Below are 15816 nucleotides of genomic sequence, written 5' to 3'. Positions count from 1 at the left end.
CCTAGTGTCTCCATCTTAGAAACAGAAGTGACTCTGAATTATTGTGAAAGTAGAGTGACCTGAAATCTCCCAGGCATCCTCTCCAGATCCTTGGCCTTGGAAGAGCCTGAGTCGAGTCACACCTGATCCCTTCTGGTCTTAGAGCCTCACATGCTGTGTAGGAGACTCCACAAGTCCTTAGAGACGGCTGGAGAAGAGGGATGCTTCCCGGCACACAGGCTTTAAACTGGTTCCCTCCCCGTGCCATGGCATTTCTGTTGCTCATTAACAATGTGGAGTTGTAAACAATGGCGTGTGCTTGTATCTAAATTCTCCAGTATTAATTCAAAATTACTTGACAATGACATTACTAGAGACTTTTCAATTATGTCAATAGGCTTTGGATAAGGCCCTTACGTTCTTAATAAATATTATATAGTTTTAAATGCTGTAGTTGCGTTCTTAAGGTTTTTATTCAATCAGCCATTATCGTTGGCTTCTGTGTTAACAAGTTCTTGCTGGAGGAACTCATTTCACCTGTCCTGTCGACAGCAGAAAATGCCTTCTTCAGTAAGACAATGTATTTTCTATTTATGCATCAGAAACGAGTAATAATAGGTTTCAAGGAACTGTAACATTTAATAAAAGCATTTTATTACATTTAAATTTATTAAAATTTAAACATTAAATTCAACATGTTAATTACTATTTCCGTGCATTGACACTGACAGTCGGAAATGGATCCACACAACTGCTCTGCTGAGATATGTTCACTGGTGTTATTTGCTCTTTGATTACTAATACATTATTAGTGCTCTTCATTTGGGACTTGATTCATTAACAAAAAGACTTATGGGCATTATGTAAATTTTTTTTTATGTCTTTTACATAGCTACCAGGGCATGTATTATGAATCTAATTGAAAAAAAAAAAAAAAAAAAAAAAAAAGAGAGAGAAGAAAATTTATTCAGTTCTGTTCTGACTTGTAGGCAAGCTAAATGTACGGTCACTCTCAGAAATCAAATAAGCACAGAGAGGAAAAAAAACTCTCTTCAGCACATCACAGGCTATGTTTCTGGAAATCCCTTTTCAGAGGAACCACGCACAAACCCCATCCTGCTGTGTTTGGGCAGAAATAGCAAAATGGTGGCAATGAAATGTTCAGGCTCTCGTATCTCATGCTTGTGTCTGCTGTGTACATTGGTACTCGCAGCTAATCGCCCCTTTTGTTTTCAACCAGTGATTTCTCTTTCATGCTTTTGAATATATGATTTGGTTTACTCTAATCCAGATGTCAAGCAATATTTGTATTTTCTCACGTTAAGTGAAAATCAGCTAAAATCAGAGAGGGCTCTTAATCTGTAAAAGCTCATCGTTACCATTACAGCAACAGTGCGGGTGGGGTGGTTATGCAGAGGCTGGTGGGGGGAGGCTTTGTCCCAGGCACTCTACACGAGGACACAGGCAATTTCTGCCTTATATAAAGAGTTTCCTACCTTTCTGGGACCAAGCAGCATCCCCTCCATTTTCTGGCTTTAGATCAGAGGCTGTGGCAAACAGGCTGCAGCAGGTACAGACAGTGCATAGATCTATCGCTCAGGAAAACCAGCCAACCCCTTGACAGTGATTTCTGACAGATGTAGTCAAGGGCTGGGGTAAGGCCAAGGGTGAGGCAGATGATCTGTAGCACCTGGGAAGAAAAAGCATCGGGCAGAGAAAACTGTGGCAGAGATCTTCGGAAAGATCCCAATAGTCAAAAAGGCAGAAATGCAAGATTTTTCCCTCTAGTTTTTCTCAGTGTGGCAGTGCCTTCGAGTCCTGCCATTCACCTCACCACCCACTGCAGACAGCGGGTCCTTCTGCAGATGGAGCTTCAGGCTGGAGCAGCCCCTCTCGCAGCAGGGAAGGTGCCCTGCCAGCCATGGTAGATGTGCTGGCAGCAATGTCCTGAAGTGTGGGGACACAGGGTGACACCTTGGGACCCCAGCCTTTCGCTGGAAGAGAGCAGCACAAGCTGTCTCTGGAGGCAGGTACCGTCAGTCCCTCGCCCTCTTTTTTTTCCCCTGCAAAGATGTATTATTTTTCACTTTCTTTTTCCTCTCACCCCTTTTTTCTCCTGCAGGTGAGCACCGTGTGGCCAGATGTTCATCACAATGAGGTGGATTCTGCACCTTCCGGGGTACTGTTACATCTCCAGAGGAAAGCAGGATGCTAAAAGCACACATGGTTTCCACCCTAAATTAAAAAGAGTGTGTAAAGCTGTTAAGATTAGTGCACATCAATCCCTGCATTTGAATCAAGAGATACTTTCGTTTGGCAGCGATTGGGGGAAAAAAAGCATAATTTCATTCAAAGTGTATTTAATAAGACAGAAGGAGACAGATTTCTTTGACAGTTTTACAGCTCTTATCAGATTACATTAAAATTAAATTAAAACAATCTAAAAGAAGTGTTAAGTACTGAAGGGAGAACACAAACAAAACACTCCTCTTTGTAGGCTTTCAGGGATGGGGTACTGATGTTGGTTATCAGGGATATGAGTAACAAGATTATTCTTGAGTCAATTATGAGCCCATCAAGTGTCAGCGCCAGGATCATGTCACTGGCCTGGGGCTGTGGTACCACAGAGGGTGAGCACCGAGACCAGGAGTAGAGGGACAAGAGAAACAGAGCAGGAATCATATTGGGGGGCCCTCGCTAAAGTCATCTTATTTTGTGGGCGTTGGGGTTTTTTTAATAAAACAGCAGAATGTTTGACCCTGTCTGCTTTTCTTCTGCTTTCCTTCCACTTTTTTTTCCTTCTCCTTTGTACTGGCCACAGCACTGGGACTGGTGAGGCCAGGTTAGCGCCATCCCTGGCAGCATTACAGACCTCTACCCCCTGCTGCAGTTACCCCAGCCCCTCCTGGCCTCTCTTCTCCGCCAGCACCATTTTGCCACAATTTTCTCAGTTTGTCACCATGATCCCTGATGGTCCCTCCCAGCTCCTCCCCAGTTAGAGGACTCTCTGCCAGCCCTTGCCCGTTTCTCCAGGTAAGGGATTTGGAGCAAGAGATGCTGTGGGAGGCAGGCAGGGAGGTGCTGAGCAGCCCACCTTCTCCCAGGCGGCAGCACTGGTCATGGGTAGGTGAGCACCCTCAAGACCCCTGCTCCTCACATTTGTTCCACTGTGGACCACCGTTAAAAGAAAATCTGCTGGGGCTGAAACAGCACGAGAGACAAATAAACTGCGCAGTCCTACAAATCTGAGCTGTCAGGTGGAGATCAACCCCTTTCAGCTGAAACCTGGAAATCTTACTTTGGGAATAAGGTTTTCCAGTATGTAAATATAATGTATGCTTGTCATTTTAAATAGCACCAGAAGCGTTTGAAAGTTTTGATATTATTTTAGCAAGCACAAATATTTTCGAAAGCAGTGTAGTCTTCCAGAACCAAACCTGGTATGTCACAGGTACAGGCTGAAGAAAGCCAGATTCTTTGCCTGTTTTGAAAAATAACAAATTTGTCGTATATGAAAGTGTTTTCTTGTTCCAACGCCATATAGCCTTTGACAGCTTTCTTCACTGACAATCAGCGATGCATTCAATATATGTCAGCCCGACAGAGCGCGTTTCATGGCTGACATTCTGAAATAACAAGTTTTTAGTGCCTCACCTTGGTGTCAAAGGGGAGACGTTTATTTTGACGTACATATTAGTAAAGAGAGCTGTTATGAGGGACCTTCGGGGGGGGGGGGGGGGGGAGGAAAGCAATTTAACCATGGAAACCTTTTTATTTCCATTTTATCTGCTCCCATGACTGAGCAGGAACATCATGCTGATACAAAGGCTCTGGAGAAGTCTTAGTACTACAAGTATCTCAAGGAGGGTGGGGGGATCATGTTCACAGCTGAGATGCCAAAGCTCCATTTTTTCGCTCCTACATATATTTTAAGGAAAGGGCAAGCTGTGGTGGACCTCGGTTAGAAAGTCAAGACCTGGGGAAAACATGCCTAATTGTGGAAATTGAGGCAAGCGCAGACCCAGATCTCACTTGTTGGTTCTTGCGAAGATGTGAAGTCGCACCGTGATGGAGGTCTCCATAGCTCATCTTTGCTTTCAATAAACAGCAGAGTGAGGAAGAACAGTATGACTTTCATCACAAGTGTGTTTTATGTGAATTCAATAATAAAAGGCTCCCAAATCTGCAAATCCTTTGCATATGTATTTTCTTGAGTAGGTAAGCTCTTACATGAGCTAAAGCCTTCCATATCTTATTGAGCCATTTATTTAGCACGGATATGCAAAGGCTAAGCCAGGCAGCAGCCATGGTTATTCAAGTGACAGAAGCTAATTTGGGGACTGTTAAGTACCACTACATCAATTCAGCAAAGCTTTTTACTTTACATTCAGATTTGGTTTCTCTGGGTTTGACACTGTGGGTGCTGAAAAACACTAGGAATGCTGCTGGATCGTGACACTGAAACCCAGTGGCAGAACCCTGACCCACAGGATGGGGCCGCCTTGCAGCAGCACCCAGAAGCTTGTCCTGATGAGCCCCTGAAGCCCCCAGCTACTGCCGCATCCTCAGCCATGCCATGACTACCTTGCAACTACAGCTGATGCTTTTATGTGGCAGTTGTTGGACAGAAGTTCTAATGAAGGGTAATTATGATGGTGATCTCATGCTAATCGTATACTGATTGCTGTTCTAATTATGCTTAAGCATTTCACAGCCATCCACAATTTTGGCTACTGATGTAGCATTTCTTCTTAATTCAAATACTCTCAGGGTATTTGAACTTCACGGGGTCACTGGAATTTAAGCACTAATTTGGCAACGTCCTTTCAAAGGGACCTAAGTTTTTATGTGAAGATGAAAAAATTGTGGGTTTCCTCTCTGCTTCGTTTGCCAGCTGGAGATGTAAATGCAAGGTCTGTCAGAGCTGGTCCAGCACTCAGGGAAGGTGAGGCTTTTTCCACTGGCCAATGGATTTTGGTGACAGGACATCAAAGAGCTCTGCCAGCTTGACAGTGGCAATTCAGAGGAGAAGGAACCAGGAATTTTGTTGACACATTTCATTTCTATACAAATGGAAAGAAGCCATTTGCATTTTCTTGGTTATTTTCCTGAAAAACAATACCGTACAAGAAATTCAGTAAAACCAACTATTAAAGGGGGGCCCTGCTACCATAACTGTTTGTCAGCTCCCAATTATTTTTGGAGTTAATGTCTTGGTGCCTTGCATTTACCCCATTTTCTGGAGATTACTGCCTTGCCCCAGGGTACTGAACAGGCTGGGGCCCAGCTTTCCTCAGCACCAGCCTGGAGAATTGGCTGAGCACCACAGCCATTGTAACTGCTGTAGTAATACCTAAATTAACAGATTTATTAACATTAACATTATATTAACAGATGAAGCAATAATTTAGGATTACATGTTTAAAATCTCAACAGTCCCCCAAAGTTACGCCACAGATTTCCAACACAATGGCGGGGAGACCTCTTACAGCCCTCACATGCGTGCCTGCTGTCTCCTGCACTGGCAACGCTCACATAGTCGACATATTTTAAGCCACTGAAGGCTTCAGAGGGCCCTAAAGGCGTACAAATGCCCTCAAGGCTGGCCCCGGGGCAGCCTCCGAGGAACGCTGAGGGGCCGCTGCCCAGACCCCGGCCAATTCGGGGTTTACTGAGCGAGCGGCACGGCCCGGTCAGGGCGGCGGGACGGAGCACGGGCACGGCTCCCTGGGCCGCAGTCCCGCAGGTGCCTCCCTGCTACGGACGTGCGCACCTATGCGCTGTGTATGTCCGTGTCGTATCTATAGACACCCGCATACGGCCCGCCGCCGGCCCGCCCCAGCGCCGGCCGCGCCGCAGCACTGCGGAGGACAGCCGCGCGCGCGGGGAGGGGCTTCCGGGGCGGGGCCGGCGCGGTGCACGGCGGGAGCCGTCGCTTTGGCCACCGGCGTAAACAGCGCGGCATGAGCAGGCCGGACCCGGCCGCCGCCGCCCCCCCCCGGGCCTGCTGCCAGGGCCTCGGCGGGCTCCTGCGGCGCCTCCGCGACAGGTGAGCAGACCGTGCGCCCTTCCGCCGGCCTCCGCCCCCCGGGCTCGCCCCCCGCCGCGCCCCAGTGGGGTAAGGGGCACCGAGGGGAGGGGCGGCGGCACCCGCGGGCCTCCCCGCCAGCCCCTGCCGTGGCGGCCCGGTGCGCCCGCGGCTGCCGCAGGGGGCGGCGGCTGCCGGGCCTCTGCCCTGGGGAGGCGGCCGATGCCGCGCTGCCGGAGAGCTGTAGCGGGCTGATGCGGGGGGTGAATACCTGGGGGCTTCTGCGGGGCGGGGGTGGGCAGCCCGGCGGCCCCGGCAGCGTCCCGGGGCACTTACGGCACTGCCTGGGGGGTGCCTGAGGCGGGCTCACTGCGGGCACCCGGCTGTCGCCGCGGGTCGCTGCTGCCTGGGCTCTGGGTCCGGGGGGTTCTGAGAGCGCGGCAGGCCTCCTGCTGGTGCTGCTCCTGCTGGTGCTGCTCCTGCTGGTGCTGCTCCTGCTGGTGCTGCTCCTGCTGGTGCTGCTCCTGCTGGTGCTGCTCCTGCTGGTGCTGCTCCTGCTGGTGCTGCTCCTGCTGGTGCTGCTCCTGCTGGTGCTGCTCCTGCTGGTGCTGCTCCTGCTGGTGCTGCTCCTGCTGGTGCTGCTCCTGCTGGTGCTGCTCCTGCTGGTGCTGCTCCTGCTGGTGCTGCTCCTGCTGGTGCTGCTCCTGCTTGCCTGGCCGGGTCTTTTGGAGCGCTTCTTGCAATATTTATAAAATTGTTATTTTAAGCAAACAAGCAAATGATACAGATGCTGGTATTGTGGAGCTGGCTAGCTGATGAATGGATGTGTACAGATGTTTCTTCTACAGACACCTTTTTAATCTGTAAAAAAAAGTTTTTTTATGTGTTTCAGTTTAAGATTTATGATATGACTTCAGGAAGAAAGCGTGTGTGGTGATGCAGGCTTTCTGCTTTGGCCTGAGAGATGTCCATCTGTGGTCAGTTCCTCTGAAGCTCTGCGCAATTAGTGATGCTCCTGGCCTTTTACTCGCTGCAATAGCCACAGTAATTGGTGTCAATTAGCACTTTTTTCTGGCCAGAGGAAGTCTCTCGAGATCATTTATGGTATTTAAGCAGTACCTGTTTTCCAGCTCCTGCAGAAGACTTTGATTTCTGGGTCTTGTGCTGGTGTCTGAAATGTGCGGTATTAGCAGAAATAACAACACCGTGGCTGTGAGAATATGAATGTGCACATAGATAGTGCTTTTACAAAAGTGCTGCGTTATGTCTTTGCTAATATCCTGTTCTGGTCTGGAAGACTGCTGGCAAGCAAAATGGGAATAACTTGCTGTTTAAAAGACTGGATAAGAATATACAAAGTATACTTTTATTGTATAGAAATTATTAAAGATGTGGGCCCTAGATAGGGAGGGCACTTTATCTAAATTGCAGTGTTAGAAAATGAAGAGTGAGGGCAGATTAAAATCTGAGCGTTCTAGACTGCATGCTGCTTTAAACTATGTCTTTGTATGCAGATGTCCCTCGTGTTTAGGATGGGAGATGTCTTGTACTTCCTGAGAGCCCTGTCTGCATGAAGTTGGGTCACCTCCTTTGTAGCTTCTCTGTTGTCTGAGCTAAGGCTGAGCTCACCCTGCACAAATGGACTACCTACCCCTCTCCAACTCCTCTGAAACCTCTGGGAACATAGGATGTTTTGAACATCTGCTCGTCTCTCTAATTCAGTTGCACTGAAACATTCAGGAGTTATTTGAGGAAGGGGAATTACAGACAGACAGCACGATGGCATAAGCTGTGCTTCCTTTGGAGATCCAGCTTAACAGGTCTTGTGATAATAAATAGAACTTTTTTGCCTGGCAAACTTCTGTTGTATGTACTTTCAAATATAAAATAAAATATGTATTTGTACCTGGTGGTGGCGACAAACAAGGAGTAATTTATATTTTTTTAACCAGACTGCAAGTTGTATGCTGCTTTTGCCTCTGGGAATGATGCTGCAGAGGCAGTTGCCTCTGCAGAATTCCTCAAAGTGATACCTTCTATCTAACCAACTTTTTAAAGTGTAAAGTATAAAAACTTTTGTTAAGTCACTGGAGCGTTTCAGCTTCTTAAATCCTGCTTTGGAATTCTGCACTGATCTAATGTCAAGTCGCCTGTTCCTAAGACCTGAAGTACCCAACAGCTGTTTCGCCCCTGACGGCAGTCCTGCTTGCGCTTAAGCACACAATGAGCCACTACTAATAAGCTGTTTTGCAAGATATTGAGTATGGTGAGGAAGCTACTGCTTGGTTATGTCCCTCATCTGACTAGGTGAACTAGAAGGGAGTTCTCATGAACATTTCTTTTCAACCTATTCTCATAAATATATTTTTTCTTTAAATATCTAAGCTCTGTAGTGCTTGAGAAATTAGCCACCAGATATTAAGCTGCCAATAAATGGTCAGTGTGGACTGCCTTGAGACTTGTGCAAAGAGCGTGTAACTGTGCTTCAAATTACACGTTAGACTCTGTTGGCCATGTTTTATTTCCCAATGCTGGTACTTTGGCCAATCTAAAGATAAGAATCACTGCATGCATAGGCCTCTGTACACAGGTCAGTGGTATCTGTTATGAGCAAAATTAGAAAGAATTAGGCTTGAGGTGTCAAAGACCTTAAGTGAATCGGGGCAGAGGGTTTACCTTCTGCATTTTATACAGACCTGACCATGTTGTGATTACTCAGCACTTAATCTTCAGTGGTTGCCAGTGAGAAAGGCATGTGGGCAATGACTTAAATGCATTATATAGTTAAGTGCTGTACTTAACACTGTGACTAACTTTGCAATTAGCTTTGCTTTTCAGACAGTGAGGCCAGGTGCTTCACACTGAGGGGGATTTGCAGTAAATGTGTGCAAATGCTGAGATGTCCAGAACAGAGAATGTAAACCGGGTAGGGATTATTACTTTCCGAAATGTCAGCTGGTATCGGTTGTATGTAGAAGATGGTAACAAAGAGGCCTCCTCTAACCCACCCAGGAGACCAGCAGCATCAGCTAAGGCTTGAGCAAGCTCTGGCCAGGCTCCAGGCTGGTAAGGTGGATGCAGCTGAATGCTCAACAGTTGATTTAATGCCAGATTGGTGTAGTAAAACAACTGTAAAAATAACATTTCTTACTTTTATGGGAAGATTGCATTGTGCCCAAGTGTTGCACAATTTTCTATGTACTTATCTCAACAGGGTATCGTGACAGGAGTACTGTTATTCCTACATTATGGATGCGAAACTGAAGCACAAAGAGACTAAGGCCTGGTATCTCAAAAAATATTGAGGCATCTTAGTCCTGCTGGTTTAAATGGGAGGTGAGGGATCAAATATCGCTACAGATTGATGCCTGGTGAAATGACAGAGATTAGAGAGAGCTTGCAGCTGACCGGAGAATTCAATTCTGCTTTCAAATCCCAAACCAACACTCTGTAGACTGAAGAATCAGGGTTCTTTGAAAATGAGCCACCTGAATCCTTAAAAAGTTCTGGTATGCTATTTTTGCCCATTTAAAAAAAGGTTGATAACTGACTGTTTGCACCATTTTAATCTAATGCGAAACTGCGTGAACAAATAAAACTTTCAGGTGGAAAGCTTTCCTTTTTCATGTAAAAAAGGAGGGTGTGGTGCAGCGGAATGGCCAGGACGATCCCTGTATTGCTTTAAGCTTCGCTTCTGTCACTGACACAAAGAAACTGCTGAAACCTCGCCAGAGCCTGGGCAAGAAAATCTACAAGTAAAGTCTTGATTGCCTCTAATTCAGTGCTTGGACAGAGCTGTGTTGCAAAACACCACGAGCTGTGCAGTAACCATTTTAGGCATCTGTAATGATGATACTCAAATGTTGAGAGGCTCTTACCTGGTATTTTTTTATACTGCTTTGTCTTGCCTTGAGAAGACCTTACTTCTATATTCATGTGCTGTCTAAATATCTGTAACAGACTAATGAATGAGATACTGAAAATCCACACTGGTAGGAGGGAAGCAGCCTTTCAGGAGCTAAGGAGTGTGATGTACTACCCATGGTATCAAAGAATGAGAAATAGGATTGGAGCCAATGGCTGTTTGCATCCATTGGCTTTTACATCCATCAGGATATCGGTGATCTTCACTGAGTCATGAAAATTACTTCTAGAAGTGTAAAAACAAGATCTTGAAATCTGCTTTTGCTTAGCTGTCCATCATGTTAAAGGAAATTGAAAGGATGAGATCCCAGATGAAGCGTGGCTTTTAAATTGCATACATGACATGAAAACCTAATCTTATTTCAGACAGTGGCAGGATCAGATGGGTAAAATGGATGCCTTGATCTCACAGACTAAGAAGCAGAAAGGTTTTTTTTCCCCCTTGCTTTCCTTTGCAGGGCAACTGGGAGGAGGCAGATGTGTGTGGCTGTGGTGCGGACGTGTCTGTGGGGGAGTGCACAAATCCACAGATAAGCATACCTAGCCGTACAGGTGTATGCGATCTCATGTATATGCCCACATCACTTGCATGTGTACAGCCTTCCTCACTACTAAGAACTTGATGCTATTTTTTTAATAAGCAACTCGAGACACTTTGATTGTTGCAGGGTTTGTAATGTGAATTTACTAGAAGCCCCTGTCTTATCAATTTAATTTTTTTTTTTTTGCTCGTGGGATGGCTGCTCGTTTTCAGATGCAGTTTGTAATTATGAAATAGTATCAGCTTTGCTCTTTTCTCCTCCCTGAAGTAGATTTACTTTGAAATAGATTGTAGATAAGAGATGGAGTTTGTTCTTAAGCACATTGATCATCCCCATGGGCCTATAACCTTGCGTTGCTTTTGGCGGATACAGATGGCCCCGTAGCATTTTCACAACTGTAAATATTTTTGATGGTTACTTTTATCTGTTACCCTGTATTAAGTACTGGCAGGTATTGCTAGCACATCTCTAGATGTACTTGGCTTTAATGTGTAAGTGTGAAATATGTACTTGATTTTCAGTTCAAATTGTTAAATAAAATTCTTGGATAGGACGTTGGGTCTGTAAACCAGTTGGGATTGGGTTTTTTTTTTCCATTTTAATGCATTGATTCATTCCTGTGAGGAGTTCTGGGGAGCTGTCCATTTGAACAAGTTCAGCTGAGTATTTCCTGCATTGGAAGTGATCTGCTCTGGGACTCGGAGTGGGGAAGAAAGGGAGGCATGAGCCCGTGATGAGTCTCAGGGTTCAGAGCCCTTCTTGGGGCTGCTGGAGAAGGGACTTGGAATAGCAGCTTAAGCTGGGCAAAAGTCTCTGGCTTTTTGGTGGGTCTTGTGTGGATACATACCTGTTCAGGCATCTTTTCCCTTTCAAACAACATAGCTCTTGTTCCAGCGAGGGACAAAGAGAAAAGTAAAAGCTTTGAGGTTTAGGGTTTTTTTGTTTGGCGGTGTGGGGGGGTGTGTGTGTTAGTGATAAGCTTGGCTGGCATATCAACCTGTAAGACTGCTAATCTAGCAAAAATGTGCTTTCTGCTATGAAAAGGTTATGCTCTGTTAAAAAATGCTTTATTTCTTGCATTTGGAGAGTTTGAATTGTGAAATAGTTTTATCTTACTGTCTTGTTTGTTTTCTTCCAGTGAAGCCAAAAGGCTAGAATTAGAAAGAAAACTGATGGAATACCGAAAATCTGATGCATACCTGTAAGCCCATTGAAAAGCTTCTTATAGGTTATTTTATTTTGGTTGCAAAGAGTTGGGTATCGTGGAATGCTTTTGGAATGTGACCTTGAAGGTTTTTTTATAATAAATTTATATTCGTATGTTAAGTATAATGTAAGATTAATGTCTCTTGCGTTATTGGTGAAATAACTTCAGCAATAACGCAACTGCCTTATTCTATTAATACTGTATATGTTATTATCTTCATAATAACTAACATGCAAATTGGTTTTATGCAACTTTTACAAAATCACTGTAGCATAGTTCATGCAAGAAAGTCCTAGGGTCTTGAAAGTCTGAAAGTCTTGGCAAGTCCTGGAGGAAATTCTAGGTTCTGGTCCTGATGCTTGGATTGTTTCTGCATTATCTATTTAATGTAAATTGCATATACAGGTGGTACAAAAAACCAACCCAAACCCTAAACAACAAACCAAAGTGCAATATAACCCAAACAAATAAAAGAGAAAAAAACCTCACGGAAACCCGAATCAACAAACTAGAACAACAAAAGAGGAATTAAAAGTGTCTCATCCATTGTTCTGTTCCTTTCCTCAAATGTGTTTTGTAAAGCTCAGAGGTGACTTTTCTGTCTTGGCTCAAGGGACCAAGAGCTAGGTGCAATAATGACCAATTCCTCAGGAACTCCTCTTATGAAAGAGGACCTTTAGATTAGAAAGCGAAGGTGTAAATTACAGAAAAAAGTGCCTGAACAGTTTGGGGAGCATCACATGTACTTTGTTTTCTGTTTTTATTTGATTTATTTGAATCTAACAAGTTATGAACTGAAGTTTCTCTGAAAATATTGGTATTTGGGGGGATATAGGTTTCAGTTTCACTCCTGATTTAAGCAGACCTGTAGGCACATCGAGACCAAAAAGTGCTCCTGACTGCACCTGGTTCACATTTTCCCATTGTTGGCACTAAAGGCTTGTGTGGCTGCCCTTCATAAGAAAATAAGTCTGGCTCAAAGTGAATCTGCTTTTTGGATGGGTGAGAACTGGTGTAGATGGTGTTTTCAGCTGGATTACTCTTGGCCTAAATTGTCACTTGGCCACACAGGGGATAGTATTGGCACAAAAAAGAAAGGCATGGAGTGAGATGCCACTTTTGGTGACAGCATGGATTTAGGTTGGTTTAAAGCAGTTGTGAAACTGCAGCCTTCATGTTACAATTTGTATGACTTGTGGAGCACATTCTTCTAAATACAATTTTCATTTTGTTTTAATGTGATGTGACTAAAACATAATCCATTTAAAACAGATTTACAAGAGTTTTTTAATATACTTGCCCTTCTGAACACTAAACCCCCCTGTTTCAGTCTGAAGTTATGTAGCAGACATCCTGTCAGTTGTGTTATGAAGCTTTGGACAGCTGTGCAGAAGGACATGTCTACTTCTTTTGCAAGGGCTGAGGGGGCAGCTCCTACGTAAGCATTAGTATGCATGTGTCTGAAGAAGGGTGGTTGTAAAAGATGTGTTTATACTAAAATAATATGAAAATAAAAGGGTTTCTTTTTCCCCCGTAGAATGAAAACAAAATACGTGAAGCTGAAAAGATACTTGAAAGAAATAGAAGAACGACAAAAAGGAGCTCTTCTGCGAAACCAGACCTTTTTAAAGGAATTTGACCAATTTGAAGCTCATATGAAAGCTTCAAGTTCAGAGATGATTCAGAAGATGGAAGTAACTTTCTATAAGCCTTAATACATTAGTGTTTACTGTTAGTACAGGGTTGCTAAATTGGCTTTGTCTGAGTATTATGCACATTAAGACTTCAGATGCTAGTGAAACCTCATTAGATGTTTTGGAGTGCTTAAAATGGTGGTGTTTGGGGATTTGAAACTAACCCAAACTCTGATAATATATGATGTAATGGACCCTACTTGTAGCTGCAGATGTAGTCGGCAATACTTCGCAGAACTCTACATCTGCTCTACAGTCTTCCAAGTCTCTTGGAAGAGAGGAAGAACTAAGGTTAAAAAAGTAGAGATAGTTCATGTGTTTGGAGTTTTAGTGATACGATAATAAACCAGTGTTATCTAGGTTAGGACAAAAAGACTAGTTATAATAGTTTCACAAAAAACTTTGTTATAAAACCATATTTTAGTAAGGCTTTTATTACTTAAAAATACCCAAATATATTTCATGGAAGTTTTTCAGGACGTATTTAATAATTTTGCTGGTGTGAACACCCTAAATAGCTGTAGTTAGTCTTGCCGTTGCTTATTGCTCTGTCTTCATCAGCAGAGGAAGTGTCAGAGTAAATAACTTGGGTTATAACAAAGTACTGTGTTTGAACTATCTGGAATAAAGCTGAGCTCAAACAAGGCCACACTTAGTTCTACTACTTACCTTGATGTTTGAAACAATTTGAAACAGGATTTTTTTTTATCATAACTCATGACTGAAGTACTTTGAATAGGCTACTCTAAGAAAAAGCCGAGCTGTGAGGATTTTTGAGTCATTATTAATATGTTGTCTTGCTATTCACTGAAGAACAAATCAGGATTTTGCGAAGTGATATAGTTTGGCGATGATCTCAGATTAAAAAAGAAAAAAAAGTAACATGCTCATGCCACTAATATATGGAGTCAGATTTTTGGAGAGGGAAAATCTGGGAGGGAAATGAGTTCAGCAGTAGCGCTTCTTCAGAAGAATTTGGCAGGGGCTGTTTCGGTCCCTCTGCTGCACCCCTTTTTTAACTTGCTGGAAGAAAGTAGGAAAGAAAACAAATCAGTTGAGGCATTTTAAGCCCCTGTGATGGGGTACTGACACAACACTTTTGTGTGGCTCTCTAGAACTCAGTTGTGATTGTGTTTTATTTCTCCAAAATGCAGTTTGAATTAAGACAGGAACACTGTCCAAGGAGTGTACTCCTTTCCTCCCTCTTTCTGCTGTTCAGGAGCACACAGAGCTTGATCTGAGACAGTAAAACTTAGACTGTGATCCTCTTGAAAGGATGTGTCTAAAAAGCCTGGGTCCAGGTTCCCGAAAATGTAAACATGCAGCAGCACCCTTGGATGACAGTGGTACAGGACTGAAAAGTGTGGGGTGGCTGAGAGGCTAAATGCAGCAAGTATGTGAAAAGAAATACATAAGCACTTCTGAAAGAAGCTAAGAGGAGGAAAGAATCCAACTGCAACATAAAAACAAGGGGGAGCAGAAGGGGGGGAAAGTGTAAAACTTAGAAAACAAATGAGGAAACCTTACTTTGAAGTGTTTTTGAAACTTTTCTCTCGGTATGCTCTGGAAGCACCACACTATGAAGCGTTATTACGGTTTAGCCTGACCTAGGGATGTAGAAGCAGCAATGTGTTTTATTACCTTTTTTTTTCCTGCTGTCTGGTTTGCCTTTCACTAGCTCCGTCACAGTAAAGGGCAAGAAACCCTTTGTATGCAGTTCTTGCATTAGAAAAGTTCCTTTCTTTCAGTAGATAAATGTATGAACCGAATTGTGAGCCTTTGTCCTTTCTAAAAATCTTTGGTCCTTTTAACTGTGGATGTTAATGCATTTTCTAGTCCTTTTTTGAATCCTCATAAGGTTTCAAATGCAGTGTAACGTGACAAGCCCAATCCAGTAATTTTGCACTGTGGCTAGAAAAAACAAACCCGTGCCCCCCTCCCCCCCAGCTTTATTGTTTTAAAATTAGTTGTCTTTGATTTCATTGAAAGCCTCCTTGCTTTTTTTATTAAGAACAACAACTAGCTGGCCCCAGACAACTCTCCCCATGTTAGCTATAACTTGCAATGTGTTAACCCTGCCTTCCGTTGTTCCCATTAAAGTAAATAGCCCTGCTCTCCCTTTTTCTGTGCTCACGGGGAAGATTTTTACGTATGGCATTTGAGATGGGGCAGTGGGACCCATGCGTGTTGGTTATTGTGCACTCTGAAATGCTGTAGGTTTGCATCTGCCCTTCCTATTTGGGGGTTGCTGTCCTTGACTTCTGTGTGCGGAGCTGGTGGTCTGGGGTGTTGTTAGCTGGTCTCCCTGTCTTTGGAAATAAGGAAGCTCTCTGGAAAAGACATAGCCATCTCTTGTGGTGGCGGATTATTTCCACTCCACTAAACCAGTGGGCTGGCTAACATGCCGTGGTTCATACCCACATTAATAAATTCCAACTGTAG

At 44.0% G+C, this 15816-nt stretch overlaps 1 protein-coding gene across 10 annotated transcripts in view; it reads left to right on the top strand.

The window, feature by feature from the left end:
* The first annotated feature begins 5892 nt into the window (after positions 1–5892).
* KIZ (kizuna centrosomal protein) overlaps positions 5893–15816 on the top strand; it is a 51116-nt gene continuing 41192 nt past the window's right edge. For 7 of the 10 annotated variants that reach the window (XR_008825067.1, XR_008825065.1, XR_008825064.1 and 4 more), the window contains exons 1-3: positions 5893–6028; positions 11612–11674; positions 13218–13374. Coding sequence is in view for 4 of the 10 variants with exons in the window: in XM_056357848.1 (XP_056213823.1) it covers positions 5943–6028; positions 11612–11674; positions 13218–13374 (306 nt within the window). In the remaining 6 variants the exon portion in view is untranslated. Of the gene's footprint in view, positions 6029–7521; positions 7828–11611; positions 11675–13217; positions 13375–15816 lie in introns of those variants that run through there. The other 3 variants (XM_056357851.1, XM_056357854.1, XM_056357853.1) reach the window with 3 other exon arrangements.

Source organism: Falco biarmicus, chromosome 12, assembly GCF_023638135.1.
Source record: "Falco biarmicus isolate bFalBia1 chromosome 12, bFalBia1.pri, whole genome shotgun sequence".
Classification (NCBI taxonomy): Eukaryota; Metazoa; Chordata; class Aves; order Falconiformes; family Falconidae; genus Falco; species Falco biarmicus.
The sequence above is the reverse complement of the archived record's forward strand: the minus strand, read 5'-3'. Positions and strand labels throughout refer to the sequence as shown.